Below are 25,554 nucleotides of genomic sequence, written 5' to 3' on the forward strand. Positions count from 1 at the left end.
ACTAGTAAATATGTCTCCGGGTACAGTGCCAGATTTTTCTGTAGGAGGGTATTAATTCAAATGGGAAATCGACTGAGATTTCCATTTTTATGCTGTGCTAGTTTTCTTTTGCTTTTCCACTGTATTTTGGAGTAAATTTATTTAAAGATTTTCTAAAAATGCAAACTGAATAGAAGTTGTCTAGTTGGTGCAGTTTGTTTGTCATCTTAGGTATGCCTTTTCAGATAGTCTTTAATCTGCAAGAATAAATAGTCGTTAAAGATTTACTGAACACATTTCTGACTTATCAAGTTACAGGCAGACTGTACTGGCTCTGCTTCTTAGGGAAAAAAGTCAACCTACTGGTCATGTGTATTAACTAGAAATTCTAGGATAAGTCCTTATGCCTTTTGTTTGCCTTAGTATTTCACACTGAGTTATGTTTCATTTCTTGAAGTTATGATCCAAAAAATTTAGATGTAGTTAGTCTTTAGTAGCTCTATTAACGCTCTCATGTAGTAATTATATTGAGGTAACTGTGTCTGAGTATGCTTTCTTGGGTTGTGTTACTGATACCTTTTCCAGTTCTTCAGGGTAACTCTCAAAAGTGATGGCATAAATTTAACACTGCTTGTTTCTCCATCCAATTAAAGGACTCTGAAAATGAAGTAGAACTTTTAAGTTCTCGTGTGTCCCACAACATACTTCTGCTATGTGCTTAAATTAATGCAGTTCCCAAAGGCTGCTTTTCTTACATTTTTTAGTCTGTGTCTGTATGATCTATGACAGGATAAGAGACTAGAAGCAAGCTGTTAGAGAAATGTGACTTCAGGGCAAGATAATGCTGGTTTTCTGATTTTGATGACAAAATATGTGTAGAAGAATAGGACAACTAATGCTTTTATTTCAAAATGGTACTTGTTAATTAAGATAGAAAGTCTTGATAATCATCAATAGATGAGCAGCTGTTTGTGGTGTATTTGGAAAAGTATCTTTTTGGAGTGGTTACATTTTTATAGCATCTGACTTGAGTGAAGGGTTCCTATGAAATAATGTAGAAGAGAGTAAAGCTGAAAATTTCTGGGGTATAAATGAGGCGATCTGATTATTGCCCCAGGTCCGCTAATCGCTCATGGCAGTAATGATTGAAACAGGTATTCCTCTTCTGTTCAGACTAATTTATTCTTCCTCTCCAACTTTATTACTAGTGAAAGAAGACAAGGCAAATGTTGTGCTGTAAAAATCATTTCCTGGGTTTGGAACTTATGGTAGTATTCTGAGAGGATTAGCAGTGGATTTGCTTACGCATGTTGGAAAAGTGTTAATTAACATGCTTGATAGGGTTAGTGTAAGGCAGGCAGTACATACTTTAATATGTTAGACTTGCTGACTAGGAGGCCAGAATTCAGTCATACTTGTAATTTGGCAAGTTTCTTGGCTTTGAACAGTACACTTGGTCTCCGCTGAACTGTTCAAATATGCTTTCATGTGTTATCTTACACATTAGAGTATAGCTAGGTGAGAACAAAAGGTGTCTAATGGAAGTATTTATAATGCACTTCCATAAACTGAGGCTGCTGTTACCCCACAAGATTTTGTGTGTCATTTCCCTCCTCGGTGGGGGAAAAAAACCCAAACCCTACTTTGTGTTGCAATTTTTATCATGCTCCTGAGCTACACAGGAAAAAAAACATTTTAAGAAGCTTAACTTAACAGTTATATAACTCTTTGCAGCTGTGCCTGGGGTAAATATATCATCTGGTTTTGTTATCCCCAAGAGACTTTTCTTCTTTCACCTTAGTAGATTTAAATACTCTGAAAATGACATTTGTGTTAGAAGTTATAGCTTTAAGCTGACATTAGAACCTTTTTATGAAATTAGTCTAATGAGCAACCTTCTTCCACTACTATTGTGGTGGTGCCTGCCATCATTCCAGTTTCTGGTTTTATAATTATTTTTGTGTACTGTTGCACAAAACCTATTTTTTTCCTGTTTTCAGGAATAAATATTTTGTTCACGTTATACTGCTATCATAGTGTAATTATTTTCTTTCATTTATTCATGAAGTGATTTGTATAACTTCTTAATCATGGGTTGTTTTCTCTGTTACTGGGATAAAGAATATTGGGTTTGAGATTTGGGCTTCTCTTAAAGTATGTAGCTATGCAGTTACACTGAGGAAAAATCAAAAGGTATACTCAAAAGAGAACTTGGTACGGTCTCTAGCAGCAGTGTTTTGGATCTGGTATGAGAAATGCCAGTGCTAGACTCTCAGCTTTCAAAATGTTGAAAGGCTTGTATTTACTCATGTCTGGAGGTGGTGTTCAGAGTGAGATATATCTCCTTTCTGGAGCTGCATCTTCTGTTTTAATTCTGATGTTTTTCTTATTGCTCCACTGAAAACAGAAACTGCATGTGGCAAGTCAACAAAGCAAACAGAATAGTTTTTCTCATCAATTACTAAATTTTATGGGTAAAAATGTAGGTTTGCATGTTGACTGTCCCTCTAATGAGCTATCACTACCCTTTTGTTTATGCAGGAAAAAAATAGTGACTTTTCATAAAGTAGGTCAGTGTTTTGTGTTGGCAAACACGCAGTGAAAATCTGTATGAAAACAATGTTTGTTTACATGTCACTGTAATACAGATAAAGATAGAGAACAGCAAAAGTTTGTATAATGTGATAACAGATTCCATTGTGGAGTACCCTAACTTCTTGATATTTTGGTTGCACAGAGCACATGGCTGTGAGTTTATCTGAAATATTTAATCACTTCTACAGTTCTCCAGGACTTCTAATGCTATATTCCAAATATCTGTAGTCTTAGCAAGGCACAAATATCTTTTCATGGAAGTGTCACAAAAGAGGAACTTTTTCCTCAGTTCCACTCAATTACATGACTGCTATTACATGGAATTTCAGCTAATCCAAGAGGCATCACTTCAAAGACTTGTTGAGGCACAAGACTTGCTCTTGGTCTTTTATGAGCAAGCTGAGAGTTTGCTTGCGGTATGCTGTCTGTTTTTTGCAGGCTCTGAATGGAGAGAGAATAGCCTTCCTTTATTGGAGTAGATGAATCTCTAGTGAAATAGTGTTCTGTGATTAAGATAATAATGCTAACAGTTAACTAGAGAAAAGGTGGATTTCTTTTGCAAAGTAACAAGAGTAGCTGACCCAGAATACTGTTAAAATAACTGCTGGTCTTTGTAAGCATCAGCTTTATATGATAAGTTGATTAAAGGCAGTTATGTTTTCCAGTTTATGATCTCTGTCATTGCAGAGAAACAAATGAACATGTTACCTCTTTGAGCTTTTGCTAATAAAATCAGTCTGGACAAGGTGCTTCATAAGACTCATCTTTTACACTGTATGCTTCTACAGAGGCATTATTGCAGTACCATTTCTTTTTGCACTCTTGCTGTAGGCCACTGTGAAGTCTGAGTTTCTCTTGAAACACGAAGGGATTTGGGCAGCTCTTTTTTTTCAGGGGGAGGAGGTCCCCCTTCACACACACACCCTTAAAACTTGGAGTTTGCAACAAAACAAAGTGCTGATTGCATTTGGCTGGCCGTAAGAACAACGTGCAATTTCAAGCTTTTCTTTGTGGAACACTTCAGGAAGTCTGCTGCTCAGGTACTGGAGACAGGAACATAAATTTGTTTTAAAGAATTGTGAAGATTTCAAACTTTTTCCTAAGTTTAGTCTTAAGTTTATCAACACTGTGCGTGGATCATTCGTTTCTTTAATCTGAATTCAGTAGAATGTTCTTTATGAACAATTTAATTTGGATATTAGTATGATTGATGGAGAAGCAGATGTCACATTTCGGGTTTCAGTCTCTTTGCTACTGAAATCGCTCAATTTACTTCACTTTTCTTTTGTTGCTTGGATCAATGCAAAGGATACTTTGAACCTGTTGGTATGCTCAAGCAGTGGGTTTGTGTGTCTGTCAGCAAAATTTTGCAGTGAAAGAACTTGTTTCTTGTTGAATTGTTTTTTCTTTATTTTATAGTAATTAAGGCTTTTGAATATACAGTCTTAGTCTCAAGGATTTCTCCATAAAGATGAAAGCACAATGCCAGCAGCCTTGTATTATGGCAGTCACCATCGATGAACTTTTAATGGGTAATGAACTGGAAGTTGTTAATTCTAGTTAAAATCAATGCTATGATGTTTTGTAGCAGAGTGGCTAACAGTAATCTGTGACAAAAGTGTTCTTTGAAAACATTTTAGCTAGTGTAATTGAAAGGGTCGTGACTCATCCTTGTAGACGATTACTTCTTGTCACTTAATTCCAGCGGAAAAATAAATTCCAATAATTACAGCGTGTAATAAGAAATGCCTGTAGACTTTGAGTCCCTTTTAAAAAGTTGCAAATAAACCATGGCCAAAACTGTATTGAAGACTTTGATGGAATATTCTTCAATGCATGTTGAAAATAGTTAAAATGCTCTATTTGCCTAGATGTAATTCAGGACTATTAGTGTTAGTGTTGAGTAACTTCTTCAAGCATTCCTACTTTGACCGCATCTAGAAACTTCAGCATGCCTGTGTTTGCTGCCAGAACACTTATAAATACATCTTGAAGTAAAAAGTATTCTAAAAATAAAAATTATATCCTCAGTAGCTTGAGAGCTTTTACAAGATGGGTAACTTGGGAAAATGAAACTCTTGTTTCATGTGTTAAAGCTTTGTGTTATCTCATTTGCTACAGGTTTATGTTCTAAGTTAGCGATACTTCAGTGGTGGAGTAATTGCCAGGTAGTGTAGTATTTTTCACATAATTGAAAGCTTATGTTTTGTTAAAATGCTTTGAATAGCCATTTGTTTGTCTTTTCCCTCTTTTTTTACTTTCCTATGGTATTAGGGCTTGCTGTTAATGTGCAAAGCTCATGCTTGGTTTGCTTTCTTGTCTTTTTTTTTTCGAGTCTCCTTAGAAATATAAAGGCCTATCTCTGTATGTGTTTTTAAATAAAAGTATATTCCTGAAGATAGCTTCTGTATTACAAACCTTTTCGTCCTTTCCCTTCCTCCCTCTTTTTGGATACATGCTTTGATGGGGTTCTTCCCATCCTGTGGTAGTCATTGTTCTTGCGGTACTGCATTTTTCTGTCTAAGGGTATGATGAGACTGCTTCAGTTAGGTCAGCTTATTTTTCACCCTTTGAAATCATGCACGTTTCTGTTCTAATAATGTTTCTGAATTCTTTGAAGGTTTTGAATTTTCTTTTCAAAATACACCTTAATATTCATAAGTTGTACTCCTCCATTTGTATATCAGAGTCTTTGAAATCTTTTGGTCAGACTTTGCAGAGATTCATGTTTTCAAAAAGATGTATTTGTGTGGTGTATTTCATGTCCTTGCCTATTCATAGAAGTAGGTGTGAGTTTCTCTTTCTGTCTTTTACAAAGGTTTTCCCCTGCCTCATTTCAAAGGCTTTATATCTCATCCAAGAGACTCAGGTAGGTATCAAAAACTCCATGTGTTCACACCCAGTTCCTGCAGTGTTTAAAGCTGTTATCAGATCACCTTTCAGATCTGTGCAGTTAGAGGAGACCATCTTCCTCTTGGTGATTCTGAGGCCATTGTCTTGAGTGAAGTCTGATTGAAAAGCTAAGTAAAGCTCCACAGAAATTTTGAACAGTTGCTTGGAATTTGGTCTTTTTTCTTTTTACTAGAGAGGTTACTCATGTTGTCACTGACTGTAGTGGTAAAATTCCTTCTGAGTCCTAAAATGAGAGTTATGCCACCAAAGAGGCATATACAGTTTTGTTGGTGCAGAGTTCTTATTTATTCAATAATCTGTAGTATTCTGACAAATATTCTGTGGGGAGAAGCAGGTGGCATTCCCTTTGTCTTGAGACCCTCTGGTTGTCTCTTGGTGCATCCTTGAGGTTGTGCCAGTGAAGGTGCTATGCCAAAGTATCAAGCACATCTAGATGTTTAGAAGTAAAGTGAATTGGTGCCACTCTGTATACTTTATTTTTTCCCTACCCTCTTTTGATTATTATGCTCAGCAGATGCTAGAGCGCTTTGCGTCTTGCCTGCAGAAGGATTCTGGACAGTGTTACTAGGACTTCTGTTCTGATGGGTCTTTCTTACTCATTTATTTGATCATGACATCTGTTCTTAAGGTAACAGCTGTCTTGAATTTTGTGCTCTACAGATTTGTCACTGCCACAAAGCCTTCCTCTTTGCTAATGCTTTTGAGTATAACGTGCTGAGTGAATGTTTTTAGAACAGAACATTCAAAATTTGTCTCCAGGCTTGCAGGTCTATGCACTCTGATTACCCATGGGAAATGAACTTGGACAGCATTGGGAGTAAGCATTGTTCATCCTAACACATTGCTGTTTTTACTTTGTCCTCCAAGCACCTTTCACCATTTGCGTTCAGATTCCTTCCATCATTCCTCTGCTCCTTTTGTTCTAAATTTCACTGACTTAATTTTCTTCATACTTGTAGAGCCTGTGGAGCAATTAAGTCTATTAAACCAGCAGCTGCTCTGCAGTCTTTCACTTTTTCAAGGCCATCATCTTGATAGCCTTTTTTAAAATCATATTCTGCCCCCTCTCCCCCTCTAGGGAAAGTTACTCCCTGTGCACTAAACTGCAAATTTTTCATTATCCTAAAATGTTTTCAAATGTACTTATTTGCTGTGAGGCATAGCTGTCAAAATGAACACCACAATGAATATACACAGTGAATTTGAAGATCTGTTGTGGTATGGGATAAAATGGCATAAAAGCTTGTGCACCTTCTTGGATGCAGAAGGAAAATGCAGAAAATAAAGATGAGTAGTATGAAGTTAACACAGATTACAGTCTGTTTCATGATTATGTATTAATCGCATTATGCATTCATGACTCTTCAGGAAGATAGCAGTTTGGTGACTCAAACACTAAACACTAAATATCTCTAAATTAGAGTCAACATCTTGCAAAAAAGGTTTTTAATTTACTCACTGCTCGCTCATTTGGAAGTTAAGCTGACTAACATAAAATTTATTTTTCATTTCTGTGTTCTCTTCGTTTCCTTGTATTTGTTATGGATCAGTATGAATTAAAAAAGAACCAGTTCACTGTAAGTTGTTTCCAGTAGATTTGTTTCCTGATTCAGCTTATATTACATGTACTGTAATAGTATTACCATCTAATTTCATTGACATGTTCACATGTGGTCTAGACAACCTTTTTTGTCATACCAGGTTGTTATGCTGCTGTAATAAAAATATATATGAAACTCTGAAAGCATGTAGCTTCTCTCTGAAATTTTACCATTTGACTGCTCTGGGCTGTTCTCATTCTTTGTCCTGTACTCCATTTTGTGCTTGCGTATAGAAAGGGGGTTATATTGAGCTGCCAGGGAGACTCCTGAACTGCGCTATTTTAAAACTTTGTGTTTTTAAAGCCATGGGGATGCTCTGTGAAGGGGGGGGGGGGGATGGGACAAAAATGGGTATTTTTAATTCTAGCATGCAGACTTGTTTGAGAACCTTAAGTTGGCAAAAAGCTACAGAAGGTGCTTATAAAAGGGGAGTTAGTTTTTAATTAGTTTATTAGAAGTTGTTCCATACTTTCTATGAAACATGTCTTGCTTAAGCTTCCTGATTATAGTCATGACTGTCCTTATGCTAATGATAAAATAGATGTTTTAACATAGTGAATTGTTCCTGGTGCTGATTCTTAGTTTCTGTGTACAGAGCCGCAATCATAGACTTAGGAAGTTGACGAAAGGTACAGTTGTTTTGCTGCTGAGCCATACTTAAGACTTTCAAAGATAGACTGTGGTCTATCTTTGCAGTGATTATTAGATGTTATTTAAATTGACTGAGAGGTTAGGGACCAAATGAAGTCTGTATTCTGGGGGAGGGAGGAAGAGAGTTTCACTTGTGTTGTAATGCTTTTGCTTGCATATGATCATTTGATCATCGTAAATTGTTGGGTGATGGGTTTTATTAGTGCATTATTAGCTTGAGATATATCACACCCTATAGAGGTCAGGTATCCTTTATAGTTATTTGAGATGCCCTGTTCATATTGCTGTTGGTTTTGTTGGGGAAGATTAAACTACCAGAACAAGAAAATGCACTGCACCAAGATCAGTGCCATCAAATCAGTTATACAAAGGTTTCGATCTAGTCTGTTATGGATGTGGCCTTATAATGTTTTGTTCTTATTTTTAGGATTCTCCTTTTACAAATGCAGGATTGGGATCTAACCTAAACCTTCTGGGTGAGATAGAATGTGATGCCAGTATAATGGATGGAAAGTCATTAAATTTTGGAGCAGTTGGAGCACTGAGTGGTATGTTGACTATGTATTTATAAAGCTAACTATTGATTTAAGTGTAAAGATCAATTTTGTTCTCTTTTGTTACTTTTTCAGAGTGGGGGACACATGGTAACTACTGCCCCATTTAAATCAGTTCTGCCCCTTTAGAAAAAGCAGGAGGGATTCCTGTTCCCTGAAGCACTGTTTTGTGTTAATTTGCTTTGTGTAACATATTGTCTAATTAGTTCACTGGTAATCCTTTGATGCAGAACAAGTGTATGATACTATGCAGTATTAACAATGGGAGTGAGTTTGCTGAGATGGATTTGTAGGATGATAACTTCATAATAAAATGTAACTATTAAAAAAGAGTACAAGCAATTAAATTAGACTTTATTTGCTTTTGTCCTCTGTCTCCTTGAAGAACTTACTGGTATATCAGTCATGTGGCCAATTGATATTTTGACCAACTTAAGTAAGAGATCAAATTAGGATCCTAAGGGACCAAAGCTTCCTTTACAGTGTCAGAAGGCTTTGCAGAGTGCTAGTCTCCAAACTGAAGCCTCTCATGTATTCCTGAGAATGGGTGCAGCTGCTCATTTGTCAAGTGGTTTGCTTAGGACACAAAATTTCTGTATACTGCAGATTTTTTCACTATAGTTTCTCTTGCATGATGAGTTATATTTGGATTTCTGTGTTGCTCTTACAAGGTTAGATACATATGCATATGGGACTCATTTAATCTGAGAAGTAACATGCTTCTCTTTTTTTTTGTCTGGTTTTAGCTTTCAGTACAAAACAAATAAAGGGATGCAGTCCCAAATAGGGATTGTTGAGATTTTGTCATAAATACATTGAATAGCCTTAACAGTTACTTTTTAATAGCTTCTCTGACATTTCAAGCTTAGTTCTTTATCCTTGAATAGTCCTAAACTGTGGTAATAACTTCCTCATGTAGATATAAATCTAAAATAAATAGTAAAATTCAGTGTTTCAAGGCTTCTTTGTTACAAAATGTATCCTAACCGTGGGGAAGGAGGATATGAGGGAGCAAGAAAAAGCTAAGTCTGAATCCTATAATCCCTGTTCTGGCCAGATAGATCCAAATGAAAGCCCCTTCCGTCTTGAAAAATTAATGCTTGTAAAACATCTTTAGACTGTAGAATACCATAGATTTAATTTGAGATTTCTGTGGTAGGAGGTCACTCCTAAGATTTCAATATGATTCTTTACTTACAAAAAAAGGCGTTGGGGGTGTTGATTAGAAGGCTTTGACTACTGATAGAACATGTAAAGGAAAAACTGATAAAGTTGTTATTAAATTGAAAAATAACATAAGGTGCCTCTTAATAACTTGGCAAAGCCTTGGAAATCAAAGGAAGCTGACCTCCATTGCCAAGAACAACACTACAATGCTATGTGGAAAAATATTTTAATGTTCTCTTCCCATTTTTTGCTAATTTTTATTTTCAGGAATCAAGAATCCAGTTTCAGTTGCAAATAGATTGTTGTGTGAAGGGCAGAAGGGAAAACTCTCTGCTGGCAGAATTCCACCTTGGTAATTGCTTTGTTCTGCTTGACTTTACTTTGGTCTTTGGTCTCTACTGCATGCAATGTTTGAAGGTTATACCTTAGCCCAAGAAGGCAGGTGCTGTTTTACATACCAGTGATAGTGTGCCTTTAAAAAGATGATGAGCTTTGTTCTCTGATCTTGAAACATCTTGTGAACTTGATGAAGCTGTGGGTAGAATGAAGTATTGTGAAGAGATGGCAACATCATCCTGTGATAATTTTTGTCTGTGTGATTATTTCCAGTTATGTCAAACTGAATTCTTATATTTGTTACTGTAGCATTTTGAAAAATCCCTGAATACATCAAGATTAAAATGATATACTGCCTTTGCCTCTGTCTGCCTTTAACAAAAGCGACATTGTTTTTAACAAGTATATAAAAGAATCCTACTTTACTGCCTGTGTTTGTGGCTTTTTTTTGTAGCTATAGTGTGGAAATGTGTAGTGTTAGTTCCTCTTAGCTGAAATGGGAAGTTATTTTAAGGAGAGATTTAGTAGTATTTACAACAATAATGAAAGCAGGCACTCCTTTGAGATTGTTATAATACTTAGATGGAAGAGGTAACTATTAAAATGCATAACAACTTTGGATATTGTTGCATCATTTTGGAAAGAAACCAAGAAATGTCAGAACTGATTGCTCTTAAAACCATCTTATTTTCTTTAGTTCCTTCAATTGACAAGTAGAGAACTTGAATGATTCATTCATATTAATTGACTGCTATCCTCGGTTATTGTACCTCTTGCAGAAATTTCCCACCTTTTGCTCCTGATGGACTACAGTATTTGCAGAGGTATTAAACCAGCATTTTTGTAGTTTAACATGTATATTTAGAATCACAAATTTTATTTTCCTTACTATGTTGTTATTATTCTGTAAAACTAGCCAACTAATCTGTAGCTGGATGGTACAGTACTCCAATTTAAACAGTGAGGAAAAGCACTGTTTTTGGTGTTGTCATGCTGCAAAGGAAATTCATACATGAAAAAAAGCTACCCTGAAACCTAATCATCAACAAGCATATTTTGCATTTAAAACTCTTTCCTTTAGTGAAGAAAGAAAAGAGTAACTGTAGTTAGTGAGAGAACCTGCCCCGCCCCAGAGAAGTTTACTAAGGAGTAGGAACTTGAATTTCAGCAGCTCTTCTCTACAGATGTCAGGAGAAAGCGGGCTTAGCTGAGTTACATTAAAGAGAGTGTTAAATGAGGTGGGTTTTTTTGGTGTTCCAGAACTAGCGCTGAAGACAGCTACAGGAGCAAGCACTTGTAATTTAGTTTTGTCAGTATCATCACAGTGTTTCTTTGAATTATTGTAAGGAAGAGTACTTGGGCATTTTAGCATGTTTGCTGTAACTTCATTACCTAGTTTATGCTGCTATTATTTTAAAAATAACTGAATGGAAAAGAAACTATGTCCTCTTGCCCTCAAAGGACAAGACTAAATCTTTCAAATGCCTTGCAAGTTGTTTGCTAACAGATGCTTTTAAAGACAAGGTAGCTCAAACTGGAAGGGAGAGGTGAACTGGCTTTGGAACCAACACATACAGTTTATTGTGTAAATGTTGTTGACCTGAGTTACATAATACATATATTAATTTCCTTTTTCCCATCCTGGATTTTGAATGTGTATTTTATTAGAACAAATTGGTTACCTTGGGAACAATCTGTGCTAGTGGGATGTGATGGGTTGTCTTTAGACTTGCTTTGGTAGATGTTCCTGGACATACAGAGTATCCCAAGGTCAGAATAATAGAACTTGTGTTCGTTGTAGGTGATGACTATTGACAATTGCATGTCTTGCCTTTCTGGCAGGGCTTTGCATGACACGTTGTTTTGGGATGGAAATATATTCCTGCACAAGCTGGGAATATATATAGCTGAATGGCAAGAGAGCAGCTCTATTTTGGCATTCTTACCAAGTGTCAGGATTTTAGTAACTGATTTTTATTTGTAAAGATATGCAGGTTTCATCTTGTTTCTCACGGGAATATAGTATATTGGGGAATCTCCTGATACTGGTTAGGCTAAAAACCTGTCTTAAAGAAACCTAGTGGTAGAGACTGTTTCTATAGCACAATCTAAGCAACCTTAATGTTTTCTGGCCAGAATGTGTGGTACTTGACCACATTAAAAAAATGCAGGGAGATTAGTAAAAGTGGCATTACAGAGATTCTTGCCTATAAAAGAACACATGGAGGCAGTTAGTTTGGCCTGTTCAGCACCTGTTTTTATAGCGACAGTTCAAAACCAGTTCTAAGTGGTACATTACTAACTTTCAGTAGAGGAAATTCTAATGAGAGTATATAAATTTCTTCTGAGATGTAAGCTTGTGGGGAAGGAGTGATAAGTATCCTAACTATTGTGTCCAATCTGTAAATTGCTCTTTAGAGTGTGTCATTCTGGATCAGTGTCTTGTTGTCTTGTTTAAAACACAGAATCACACTATCCAAATTAAAAATTCAAATGTTTAAAGCAAAGAGTCCCTGAATATATGAATGCATTTGTTGAAACTTTTAAGGTCCTTGCATCTGTCTGTCATATTTTATTCAGCTCAATATTGTCAGGATTTTCTTTGCCTATGTATGCAGGAATACAAAATACTGAACTTGCAAATGTTACATATTATCGTAAGATATTCCTGTTCATTGTATACCTTCACAGGAGAAAGCACTATTATAATTGCATAATTATGTATTGGATGGAGCTTTGGAAGTGGTCTTTGGTCACAGAATAATGAATGGATTAGATATTTTGTAGTAATAGGTATGAAGATTTCCTATTTCTTACATTGAAACCTTGGCCTTCCAAAGGGAAAAGACTAATTTACATCTGTTTACTGTTAAGCGTAGATATGTAAGATTTGCAGGACAGTACAAATAAACCTAAATGTCTCATTTCTCCTTTATACTACTGATACCTAAGCTTATGTCTGTATCCCTTTTTCAGTATTAATAGTAACCCATATGGGAAATAATCCTGTCTTAGGGATTTTTTCCCCCCTTTGGGTAACAGGGATTTGTAATTGCCTCACAGTTTTACAGTACTATAGGCAGGATATGTGCATTGTGTAGCTTGCAGGTGGTACGCAGTCCAGACAGTGCCTACAGTAAAGATGTGCACCACCTTTTATCTCTGTTCTGTATTTCTTCAGAACAATTTTTAATTTGTAACAGTGATTTCAATGATTGCTGCCTTTTATAAGAAATGTTATAAAGTGAGTTTGCTGCATTTGGGATGGTCTTGACCATCTTTAATGAACCTAACCTTCTTCTGCCACTTCTGTTTAGCTTGGTGTGACCTGTCTCCCTACAGACCATCTTAAATAGTCATATTTGGAGCAAATTGCACCAGGATAACTATGTTCTCGGAGAAGATGGCCTAAAAAGCCCATTTTTAGAGATATTTACTTGCATTTTCTGGGCCTGGAAAGCATGTCCAAGCATTGGTTCCTTGCTGGGAGGCTGTTTTCATCTTCTGGGTGTCCTGAGCCTGTAGCAACTACAGAGTACTCCTCATTTGATGCACTTACAACACAGATGTTTTTATCTTTGTTTGTGCAGATGTTTGTGCAGAACCAGCTTTCAAAGTAGCAGAGCACAAACTCAGTCATCTTTTGTTTTTGGATATTTTTCCCCTTTGGAAAATTGTGTTTTGAAATAGATTTTGAGACTTAGGTGGGGTTTTGGCTGCCTTCTATAGCCCACTGGCTATATTCCCTGTTTGCTGTCTTCCCCAGTAAGTGAAGCTTGGTGGTAGTTGTTTAGAGGTAGTTTTGTTTTTAAGTCAACTTAAAGTATTGCCCTGTTCATTCTTACCTGCTGCAGTTTTTCTGTGTGGCTACCTGGATGATTCTTATGGCAACTAAAGCGGTTCCCTAGTGCCAGGCTGCTGTTTCCCACGCTCTCGCCACCCTATCATCTGTGGCTGGTACAACGGTGTGTGTGGCTGTGTGCTGAACTGGATCACAGACCTTGCTTTTTGGGATGGTGTAAAGACTATTAAATCTCTATAATCTAAGCAAGACTAGGCTACTTGCAGAACTGAGTTCATGCTCTGTGTCCTGTAGGAGTCTCTTACCAACTAATTCTATATCAATTAATAGGAGATACAGTATAGGTAATACAGACAACAAAGCACTTGAGATCCAGATCTTTTTATTGTAAACTGTTTAACTTTTCTGTGTCCATGTTGTCCTTTTTAAACTTTTCCATTTAGACGTGTTAAAAGAAGTGAATGATCTCTGTGGTGTTATGGGTCCTCAATTAGATACCAGCAGGAGATGTCTGCTTCAACTAATCTAACCATTCTTTGGGACCAGAACTGGAAAATATTTTGTACCCATCTTATAGGAGGAGAGGAATCTAGGAATTAAGGATGCAAGTGTGAGCAAAGTAAAAGTCATGTTACTTAAGCTTTCAGACATTCTTGGGTGCTTTTTTTGCACTGTTTATAAATAATAGTGACAGTTGCTGTGTTGTTAAGTATTACAAAAGCAATTGTGAGACTGATCTGTGCTATTCAAGTTATCATATATAAAATTCCTATTTGAGCTTGATACTTTCTCCACCTCCCCTTCCTTTCTGTGTAAATTGTTCTATTGAACAGGAAGCACTTACTTCCTGAGAATGTATCGTTGGTAGATAACTTTACTTTCAAAGACCAAAACCACCACCTTCTAGTCAATGGAGAATACTACTTAATTAGGTTTGGCTGAGGTTTGTGTTTCTTACATGAATGAAAGTGATTGGTTGTTTCTTGAGCACTAGCTTACCTGGTAGGAGGTGCCTGAGTTCTCCCAAAGTACCCAGTAACTTATTCTACAGTATCTTGCAACATGAATGATATTTATCTGGAGCTGCGCTAACAATGGTAAGAAATATGTATTTAACAACTCAAATGATCTAAACTCTTGAGACTTTTGTAAGGAGACACTGGACATACCTCTTGTATTGGTTAAGTCAGAGAAGATAGAAATTATCATTTTAAAATACTACATACTGAAAGCTGCTGCTGTCAGATACATCACTGTCAAACTGCCAAAAGATTTGCTATATCAATAAAATTCTCAAACTGTAGTACTGTGTGGCCCCAGGGACTTATTTGCAGCTGAAAACTTCTTTAGCCTCATATTCATAATCTGGTATTTCTGTAAAATTTTTTAAATTGCTGTAAATCCCCAGTCATTACTACTTGTGTCCATTAGGCAGTTGTTTTATTATTTCAAAAGGGAGATATGAAGTTATGATTGGAAATAGACATCGCTTACTGTGTTGCTGTTGTGGGTACTGTTGTGCAGCAGCTTTCTGAAAAAGTGATTTCCAGCTACTGCATTCCCTTTTTCAGGGAATCAGATTAATTTATTTAAGAGGAAACAGTATAGATGACTGAAGCGCTTTTCCCACCCTAAAAGTTACATGGCTATGTAAAATATTTTTTTGTATTGTTCATTGTCATGGTAGTCCCTACTGTTCGTCAGTGACGAACGCAGCAGCGGCAACGGTAAGTTCCGTGGCTGGGCGCTAGACTGGGGCGGACAAGGGGGTTCCTGGAGCCAGGGAGGCCCAAGGAAGCGCAGAGTGGCGTGGCAGCACTTGCGAGGGAGGCTCTCGCGGCCTGGCGTTGCCACGAGCAACTGCGCGGGATATTTAAACGGCCCCTAAGGACTGCGACCAACAGGGTGTGACACAGCAGGCAGGGTGAGCTGGGAGGGTGCTGCATCCCACTTGTAGGCCCCCAGCCCAGGGAGTTCTCTAGGTCTCTGCCAGGATGGTGAGCACTTGCCACAGAGTTAATACCAGTATTATCATGGCAAAAGCTCCAGAGAGGTCTGATGCATCCACCCAGACAGAGCTGGAGATTTCAGTACATGCAGTAGGTTGCAACATGTGCCCCAATCCTTTGCCTGGTGAAAAGTTAAGTTCCTGCACAAGGTGTGCACAGGCTGGTGATCTGCTGTGCCAGGTGGCTGAGTTGCAGGAGACAGTTAGGAGGCTGAGTAATATTAATATTAGTAGAACTGAGGCAGGGATAGATAGGTGGCCCCAGAGCCATGCTCCTGTAGCAGACAGCACTGAGAAGGAGGGAGACACCTTGGATCCTGGTGACCTGCAAAAGCAGGGCTCTGCCTCAACCCCCACCTCCCAGTATCACCACCAGCAACAGATCTGTAGCTTTGGCTACTGTAAACACCCACAAGCAAGGTCCGCAACGTGCAACTGTACCAGCAGCACAGAGTAAATACGGCAAAAAGAAGAGACGAGTGCTCATACTGGGTGACTGTTAAAAGGCACTGAGGCACCCATCTGCTGACCTGATGGGATCACGAGAGGTTTACTGTCTTCTGGGAGCTAAGATCTGAGACGTCACTGAGAAGGTGCCACAACTTGTCCAAAGCACTGATTACTATCCTCTGCTACTCTTCCATGTGGGCACAAATGATGCTGCAAGCCAAAGTCTAGGCAGAACTAAGCAAGACTACAAAGCTCTGGGAAAGCAAGTGAAAAGTATTGGTGCCCAAGTTAGCTTCACCTCTACACTACCTGTTGGAGAAAAATGGGTGACTAGAAATAGGCAAATAATACAAATCAACTCCTGGCTACATGGCTGGCATCAATGTGAGGCTTTTATGACAACGGGATGTTCTTCAGCAACCATAGACTGCTAGGGAGGGATGGACTCCACCTGTCTGGAAGAGGCAAGGGAATCTTTGGCAGCAGGCTGGCAAACTTGGTGAGGAGGGCTTTAAACTGAGGAACTTGGGGGGAGGGGGACAAACTGGTAATGCTGATGCCATCACACGCAATGGGGGAGTAAGACAGGACAACCTGAGCAGTGATAAAGGTGCTGTGGTGGCCTCATGTGATGGCAACCAGGAGACAACCACGTCAAGGGTTTGCATAGCTGTAGTGGGTCCTCGTACACCCCTTGGGGGAAACCTGTGTACTCAAGCACCTTTCTGAAATGCCTGTACACCAATGCACGCAGCATGGGGAATAAACAGGAGGAACTAGAGGTCTGTGTGCAGTCACAGGGCCATGATCTCCTTGCAGTCACAGAGACATGGTGGGATAGCTTGCATGACTGGAATGTGGTCATGGATGGCTACAGGCTTTTCAGGAAAGACAGACCAGCAAGGCAAGGTGGGGGAGTTGTTCTTTATGCTAGGGAGCAACTGGAATGCATCGAGCTCTGCCTTGGAGTGGAAGGAGAACAAGTTGAGAGCTTGTGGGTAAAAATTAAGGGACAGCCAAATATGGGTAACACTGTTGTGGGCATTTGCTACAGGCCACCTGATCAAGAAGAGGAAATTGATGAAGCCTTCTACAGACAGCTGGAAGTAGCATTGCAATCGCAGGCCCCAGTCCTCATGGGGGACTTCAACCACCCTGATATTTGCTGGGAAAGCCATGCATGATCCAGAAGGTTCCTGCAGAGCATCAAGGACCACTTTTTGATGCAAGTGGTGGAGGAGTCAAGGAGGGGAGATGTGCTGCTTGACCTTATCCTAACAAACAATGAAGGGCTGGTTGAAGATGTGAGAGTTGGGGGTACCCTTGGCTGCAGTGACCATGGGATGGTTGAGTTTAGGATACTGCGAGGTAGAAGCAGGGCTATGAGTTGGGTTACAACCTTGGACTTCAAGAGGGCCAACTTTGGCCTCTTCAAAGACCTGCTAGGAGGAATCCCATGGGCTAGGGCTCTGGAAGGCAGGGGGGCCCAAGAAAGCTGGACAGTATTCAAGGACCGCTTCCTCAAGCTCAAGATCGGTGCATCCCCAGGAGAAAAGTCAGGCAGAGGAGCCAGGAGACCCACATGAGTGAGCAAAGAGCTTCTAGAGAAACTGAAATGGAAAATGGAGGTTCACAGTATGTGGAAAAAGGGACTGGCCACATGGGAGCAATACAGCAATGTTGTCAGGGTGTGCAGAGATGCAACAAGGAAGGCCAAGGCCCACTTGGAACTAAACCTGGCAAGGCATGTCAAAGATAACAAGAAGGGCTTCTTTAAATACATCAGTAGTAAAAGGAAGACTGGGGATACAGTAGGCCCACTGTTGAACAAAGAAGGGTTCCTGGTGATGCAGGATGCAGAGAAGGTACAGTTACTGAATGCCTTCTTTGTCTCGGTCTTTACTGCTAAGGCTGGCCCTCAGGCATCTCAGTCCCCAGAGAAGAAAGGACAAATCTGGAGAAAGGAAGACTTACCATTGGTTGAGAAGGGTTAGGTCAGAGATCATCTATGCAAAGTGGATCCTCACAAATCCAAGGACCCTGATGGGATGCACCTGCGAGTGCTGAGGGAGCTGGCAGATGTTCTTGCTGAGCCACTCTCCATCATCTTTGAAAGGTTGTGGAGGATGGGAGAGGTGCCCAAGGACTGGAGGACAGCAAATGTCACTCCAATCTTCAAAAAGGGCAAGAAAGAAGACCGGGGGAACTATAGGTCAGTCAGCCTCACCTCTATCCCCAGAAAGGTGGTGGAGCAGTTCATCCTGGAGGTCATCTCCAGGCATGTAGAAGAAAAGAAGGTTATCAGAAGTAGTCAACATGAATTCACCAAGGGAAGATCATGCCTGACCAACCTGATAGCCTTCTATGATGGCGTGACTAGCTGGGTTGATGAAGGGAAAACAGTGGATGTTGTCTATCTTGACTTCAGTAAGGCATTCGACACTACCTCCATAGCCTCCTCACAGGCAAGCTGAGGAAGTGTGGGTTGGATGAGTGGACAGTGAGGTGGATTGAGAACTGGCTCAACAACAGAACTCAGATGGTCGTGATCAATGGAGCAGAGTCTGAACAGAGGCCTGTCACTAATGGTGTTCTCCAGGGGTCTGGGCTGGGTCCAGTCCTGTTCAACGTATTCATCAGTGACCTGGATGATGGGATAGAGTGTAACATCAGCAAGTTTGCTGATGATACCAAGCTGGGAGGGGTGGCTGATACACCAGAAGGCTGTGGTGCCATCCAGCAAGACCTGGACAGGCTGGGCAGCTGGGCTGAGGGGACCTCATGAAATTCAACAAGAGCAAGTGCAAGGTCCTGCACCTGGGGAGGAACAACCCCATGCACGAGTACAGGCTGGGGGCTCAACTACTGGAAAGCTGTTCTGTTGAGAAGGACCTTGGAGTGCTGGTGGACAACAAGCTGACCCTGAGCCAGCAATGTGCCCTTGTGGCCAAGAAGGCCAATGGTATCCTGGGATGCATTAAAAAGAGTGTGGCCAGCAGATCAAAAGAGGTTATCCTCCCCCTCTACTCTGCCCTGGTGAGACCACATTTGGAGTACTGTGTCCACTTTTGGGCCCCCCAGTGTAAGAAGGATGTGGAACCCCTTGAGCAAGTCCAGTGGAGAGCTACGAAGATGATCAGGGGACTGGAGCATCTCCCATATGAGGAAAGGCTGAAAGACTTTGGGTTGTTTATCCTGGAGAAGAGAAGACTATGGGGGGAATTTCATAAATACCTATAAATATCTAAAGCGTGGGTGTCAGGATGATGGGACTAGGCTCTTTTCAGTAGTGCCCAATGACAGGACAAGGGGCAATGGGCTCAAGGTGGAACATAGGAAGTTCCACCTGAACATGAGAAAAAACTTCTTTCCTGTGAGGGTGCCAGAGCAGTGGAACAGGCTGCCCAGGGAGGTTGTGGATTCTCCTTCCCTGGAGACATTCAGAACCCTCCTGGATGCGTTCCTGTGCCACCTGTTCTAGGTGTGCCTGCTCAAGCAGGAGGGGTGGACAAGATGATCTCCAGAGGTCCCTTCCAAACCCTACCATTCTGTGGTTCTGTGTGATTCTGTCTCTATAATGTAAAATGTTCAGAACTGACTAGAAAACAACTTCTCGAATTGTTGGGCTTTTGGTTTTTTAAATATAGTAAAAATTCAGTAGACCTAACTCATCTGTAAATGCTTGATAAAACTCTGTGAGACAGTCCTTTAGCCTAAATAAGGCTTACCTTTAGCTCCCTGTGGTATTGGCTGACTTTACTGGAAATACCTTACCATTCTCACCTCATTCATCCCATGTCTTCAGGATCTTACTAAGTTGTTACAAAGAGCAAGACTCTAGACATCTCTGTCTTGGCTTAGCTGCAATGAAAAGCTGGTGCTATTTGGTAATTAATTTCAAATTTAATAGCACGTGTTTTTATCAAATACTAAACTTGATGTCAGAGCTGCATAGTTTTTTAATGAAACTACATAATGTTGCTAAACATCATTATAGCTGACATTTCTGTGAAATGTAGACAGCTTACAATTTCAAAATAACCAAACCAAATAGAAAAATAATTGCAAGAAAAGGGGGATTTGTTATATGGTTTTGTTTAAACTCCCTCTTCTGTGTCTCCTAGCTTTTTAGTTGGTGAAGGAGCTTACAGATGGGCAGTTGATCACGGGATACCAGCATGTCCTCCAGGTATCATGGCTACAAGTGAGTAAACTGGTGGTGTCAGTAGGAAGAACAGGACAGAGTAATTTTAAATGGTGCCTCGTATTTTGAGGTATACATCACTTCACTGCACTTAACATTCAACTAGCTTATTACCATATGGTATACAAGGATGGTTTAAGGTTACTAATTTTCTATTAAGTATATAAATAGAAAAAATTATGAACTATTACTTCAGCTGCATTTTAGGAATATCTAATTCAAATGAATTTGTGATTCTAGGATTATATCCAATGAAGGACATTCTTTATCCAAGCATAGGCTCTTTAATAGCTCAGTTCTGCAAGTCTGCAGTTGTGGTCCATCTTGGATCCTAGAAGTACCAACTAGTTGTGTATCTGTACAGCAGGTGCCAATTTGACTCTCAGAATCTATAGTTACACCTATCTGAGCCTTTATCCAGAACTGCTCTGGTGTAAACAGGCTGTCAAATTCATTTGAATTTTTTTTAGTAGAGGTAGGCTTTGCTTCATCTAATATGGTGGCCTAACCCGATCTGACTTTTCAGTCCTCCTCCCTTTTGTAAAGTGCCATTACTACTAGTCTGTAGTTTGCTATAGGTGAAAGCATGCCCTGGTGAAGTTATGGAGGGAGGAAATCAGAGGTCATTACCCAAAGGAGGAGAACACAGAAGATGACAGAATATTTCTTTATTTTGCAGTAAACATTGTTACTGCATAAAATATGAGTAGTCCCTAAACCCGAGATTGAAACCCAGGGCTCCCATTAAGGCTTTTATTTGGTCTAGTTCTAAATGTAGATAAACGTCCAGAAATTGCAGTTCAAAGTTGCTAATACTCAATGCTTAAATCGAATCCCTGAAGTAGTGGCACCATCTTACTTGATCATGCCAATTTTCATACATACTCATGATACATTTCATTTTGAACAGAAGATTTTGATTTCTAGTTCCACATGACTGAAACTTCTGCCCTATCCATCTGCTGTCCCAAACAGCATTTGCAGAACACCTTTTAGGCTCAGTTAAGCAGAACGCCTTTATTTCTGTTACTTTAGAAAGAGTAAAAACACTTAAAGGTTTGGTGTTTTGTGTGTGTCTTTTTTGTTTGTTTTTTTTTTTTTTTTTACAGAAAGTAGTTGCTACTTATGTGTAGGAGATACACCAGAAGGAAGGTTTCTTGACTAATCCTGTGCATGCACAAAAGCTTCCATTGTTTCTAGTACTAGTGTGTTTCTGTTGTGACAGAGAGGATTAGATTGTAACAGTAATTGCCAGATGATATCTTACTAGCTAAAACTAGTCAGAGCTAATCTACATGTTATGGCTTAAAAATAAGGATTACCACTGCTAATTTGGTTTACCTAAACCAGACTATGAATTTACATTGGAGAAACATGGGTACAATAATACCAGCTAATACATTTTCACAAAGCTGCTCCAAACACCAGCGATTTCTTTGTCTCCTCAATACATTCAACATATTTCTATTTAGCAAAATAATTTGCATTAAAACAACCAGGATCAGGAAGCTAATCCATTGCAAAGTCAATACAGAAATGCCATTTGTCAATGAAATAATAGTGGTATTAAAGGTGCCGCCCCTCCTCTGCTCCCTACACATCCTGCTTCCACCCAGGTTTATACATACTGAAACATGTACGTACATGATTATATGCTTGAGCCATTGCACAGGATGGACCTGCTCTAGGAACGAACCAATCCTGCGAAGCAGGCTATGACTGTGAAGACTTGAGGATAGACTATGTGAATGTTTTGCTGGAAGAATGATTTCAGATTAAGGTAATTGAAGGATATGCCGAAAAAAAAATCGGTGGCAGAGAGATTTTTTGTAATTCTGAGTAAATAACTTAAAACTGAATTCTTCACAAATGTTCTTAAATTCTGTTGCTTGACCTTAGCATAAATGATAGTGTATGTTTAACTGGATTTACAGAAAGGACGTATTTGACTATTATAGTCTTGTGCTTCAGTTTCCTTCTCAAAAAAGATGAGATGGCAGCATCTGGTATTTAAGTGCCTAAAATGGTTATGTAGGAAACCAATACTAGCTTACATTAAGACTGTATTATTAGTCATTCTAAGAGGCATCTGGGAAAAGATTGCTTGAGCAACCTAAAATTTGTAATTTTTGCTAAGATTTGAGTATGCTTAATTTTGCAGTACACTCATTACTGGTAGTATATCTGATTTTTTTTTCCTTTAAAAAAAACAACAACACAACAGCAACAAAGGGCAAAGAAAAACCTGATGAATAAGTTCCAGAAAATGTTATGCTGATTTCCAACTAGTCCTTTGCTAAGCTAGTCTGGTAATGCATAGAATTCGGGTCAGTGAGGCTGGAAAGTAACTAGTAACACCATGTGTGACAACATGGGATTGGTAGAGCTGAAAAGAAATTGGAAACTGTCTCACAGGTAATGTAAGAAAGCCAGAATTTTTTTTTCCAGTGTTACCAGGGGAGGGAAAGTTAGACATGGTTCAGAAAAAATTAGAGAATGTTGTTTCCAAGGAACCAGAAGAGATCTCATCTGAAGTGAGCTTTTGCATTAAATAATGTAACAAACTTCAAAAAAAATGGGACACACTTTGATTTTACTTGCTATAATTGCAGTGGTAGAGTTTGCATGGAGAATTGGGGGTAAATTAACTTGAAACTGCATGACTGTTGAACAGCTCTGTAATATGAGAGGGTTGGACGAGATGACCTTTAAAGGTCCCTTCCAACCTAAAATTATCTGTGGTTCTATGAAGAACTGAAGTAATTGCCAAACATCAGGAAAATACATTTAGCAACTTAATTACAAAAATCCTACACCCCCCCACACCCCCAAAAAAAACCAAACAAAAAACCCAAACCCTACTCCAAATCTTAGACATGTACTTACAATAAGTATTAGCAGGAAGAACTAGGTGCGTGTGTTTTGGCTTCTCTGTGCTACACATGGAAAATATATTCTTGAAGTTACATTATTCTGTCTCCCTTTTCCTGGACCTGAGATGACAAGAGTAATGTTATACATGCTATAAGGCTGTGGGATTGTGTGGTTGGCTTTGCATGAATGGGGCTCTCCGTATGATCAGATACAAAGAAAGTTGCACAATCACCTGTGTGGTCAAAGTATGTGAGCATCAAACTGAAACAATGTTTTAAACCATGTTACTTTTTGAACTACATCAAGATTATGTCAAGGCTCACCTGCTTTGTCATCTTTGGTTTGCCAAACATGTAAGGGAATGGGGCTTCTACTGTTTCTAGAAATCTGGTGGCTTTCCAGTATAGTGAGTGGTTTTTGGTTTAGTTTTTTTCCTTTGGTGTTTTTTTGTAAACTGAAATGTGATCTGCTTATATCACCTACAGTCTGCGAGAAAGCTGAATTTATTTATGCCTGCCCACACTAGAGCTTAATTCCTGCCAATACTAGAGCCCTTGCTAGCTTATGCTAGAGCTTTGTTATCCTGTGTGAGACTGCTTTGAAATGTGGTTAAAGTTTTAAGAGTGTAATTACAGTTTAGAAATGCTGATTTACTGTATCATGCAATCTTGTAAATGCTAAAAATATACTTTACTCTAAATAGGTAATGTAAATTTAAGATACAGCTTCAACTGTCAGTATCTGTGCCTGCACTAGTATTGACTGAACCACTTATATCTGAGTTTTTCTGTTCAGCCTATAGTAGATGCAAAGTAATTGTTTTGGTAAAGGTAACGTGATTAAGACAGCATCTTACAGTTGCTGACAATGTTAAGTCTTCAAAGGGAAGGAGAAGGAAGGTAACTACTCATGCAGCAAGCTTGTACCTCTAACTCTGACAATGTGTAAGTGACCATAAATACTTCAGTAAGTTATACTATGTAAGGAAAAAAAGCAGCTGCAGTGGATCTACATAGCTTGATAACTGGAATCCAAGAGTAGCCACAAATGATGCTTAAGGAAGAATATAAGAACAGAGCAAATATACTTCCCTTTCCCTACCCCATTTGCTATCACAGAATCTACATTTCTGAGTTGTGACTGGTTCCTGCATACATGGAGGTAACCAGTGGCATTTTCTGCCATGAAATTGTTGTTTCCTCTTGAGCCTGTATTAACTTCTAGCATCTGCAAAAACCTTTACCGCATAACTATGGGTTGTGTGAAGTACTACTTCTCTTTCATTATTTTGAGACTTGCTGAATAAAATCTGCTGGTTGATCGTCAGGTGACTACTTAGAATCTTTCACTTAAGTCCTCTTATTACCTTGAATAACTTAGTGTATTCTGTAAAATCACATCATGTTGTTGAATAGGGTAGGTGCTACTACAGGTTGATTTGGCATTCCGCTTGTAAAAAGGTATTTATTTACTCCTTTGTTTTCCTTTTTTTCAACCAACTTTGTGTATGCTTTAGTGAGGGAGAGCCTTTTCTAGAAAAGTGCCATGTAGATTGTTATACTTCTAGTGACACCGTATGTCTCTCTGACCACCCGTATTGCCTACCTAGCCTGCCTCTCCTCCAAACCTGACCTCACCCCCAGTTCTCTCTTCCACTTTGCTATCATTGCATTAAGAAAAATATTTGCTGTATTGCTGGAACTCTGCTATAAGGTTCAGTCAGTGGCTGAAGGCAGGGGCTTATACTGTGTTTTGTTCCTTTGTTTTTAGGGCGAGAATGAAAGAGATCTGAAGAGAACCTCAAGGGTTTTGGGGATTTGATTAGGAAGCTTGGTTAATCTGAATACATGTCTGATTTTAGGAAACTAAGAGGTACCTCTCAGATAGAAGATGCTTGTCTTTTAACAGTGAAAGTTGCAACCTCTGTTCCATAATGGGCAGAGTAAATGGGGTCTAGTAAGTGCATGTGTTTCACTGGCAATAAAAAAAAGGTCAGACATGATGTAAATCCTCCCTGGAATTGGACATAATATTGTAGGTTGGCTTGCAGTTTTGAAGTTTGAACAGCTAAGTGCAGCTACCAGTTAGCCAGGAAAAAAAATTGGGCTATAGTACTCAGAAGATGCTTTGAATGACAATTTTCCAGGGAGCAGGAAAGGCTGCTTGATGGAAAAAAGATACTTCTTCCAGGAAGTAGTAAGAAGTGGCATGTCCAGCAACAGCTTATCCTGAGTTCTTGTTATGAAGAACAGATCTATATCATAGTGCTCTGAGAAAGAGAGGTTAAATTTTTTTATATGCTTTTGATGGTGAGTACAGTTTTTTTCCATTCATGTTGCTGTCTCTGTCAAAGTATGGCAACATGGGAAGTAGCACTAGTAGTCTTTGGTCCCAACACAAGCATAAGTGGTGTTAATTTG

General features: G+C 39.1%; 1 protein-coding gene across 1 annotated transcript in view; it reads left to right on the forward strand.

Moving 5' to 3' along the window:
• TASP1 (taspase 1) overlaps window positions 1–25,554 on the forward strand; it is a 90,444-nt gene that overhangs the window by 6,099 nt on the left and 58,791 nt on the right. Inside the window, 3 exon segments of the mRNA XM_064446759.1 lie at window positions 8,167–8,287; window positions 9,728–9,812; window positions 20,181–20,260. Coding sequence (XP_064302829.1) covers window positions 8,167–8,287; window positions 9,728–9,812; window positions 20,181–20,260 — 286 coding nt within the window.

The sequence above is a fragment of the Phalacrocorax carbo genome, chromosome 3 (assembly GCF_963921805.1).
Source record: "Phalacrocorax carbo chromosome 3, bPhaCar2.1, whole genome shotgun sequence".
NCBI classification, from domain to species: domain Eukaryota; kingdom Metazoa; phylum Chordata; class Aves; order Suliformes; family Phalacrocoracidae; genus Phalacrocorax; species Phalacrocorax carbo.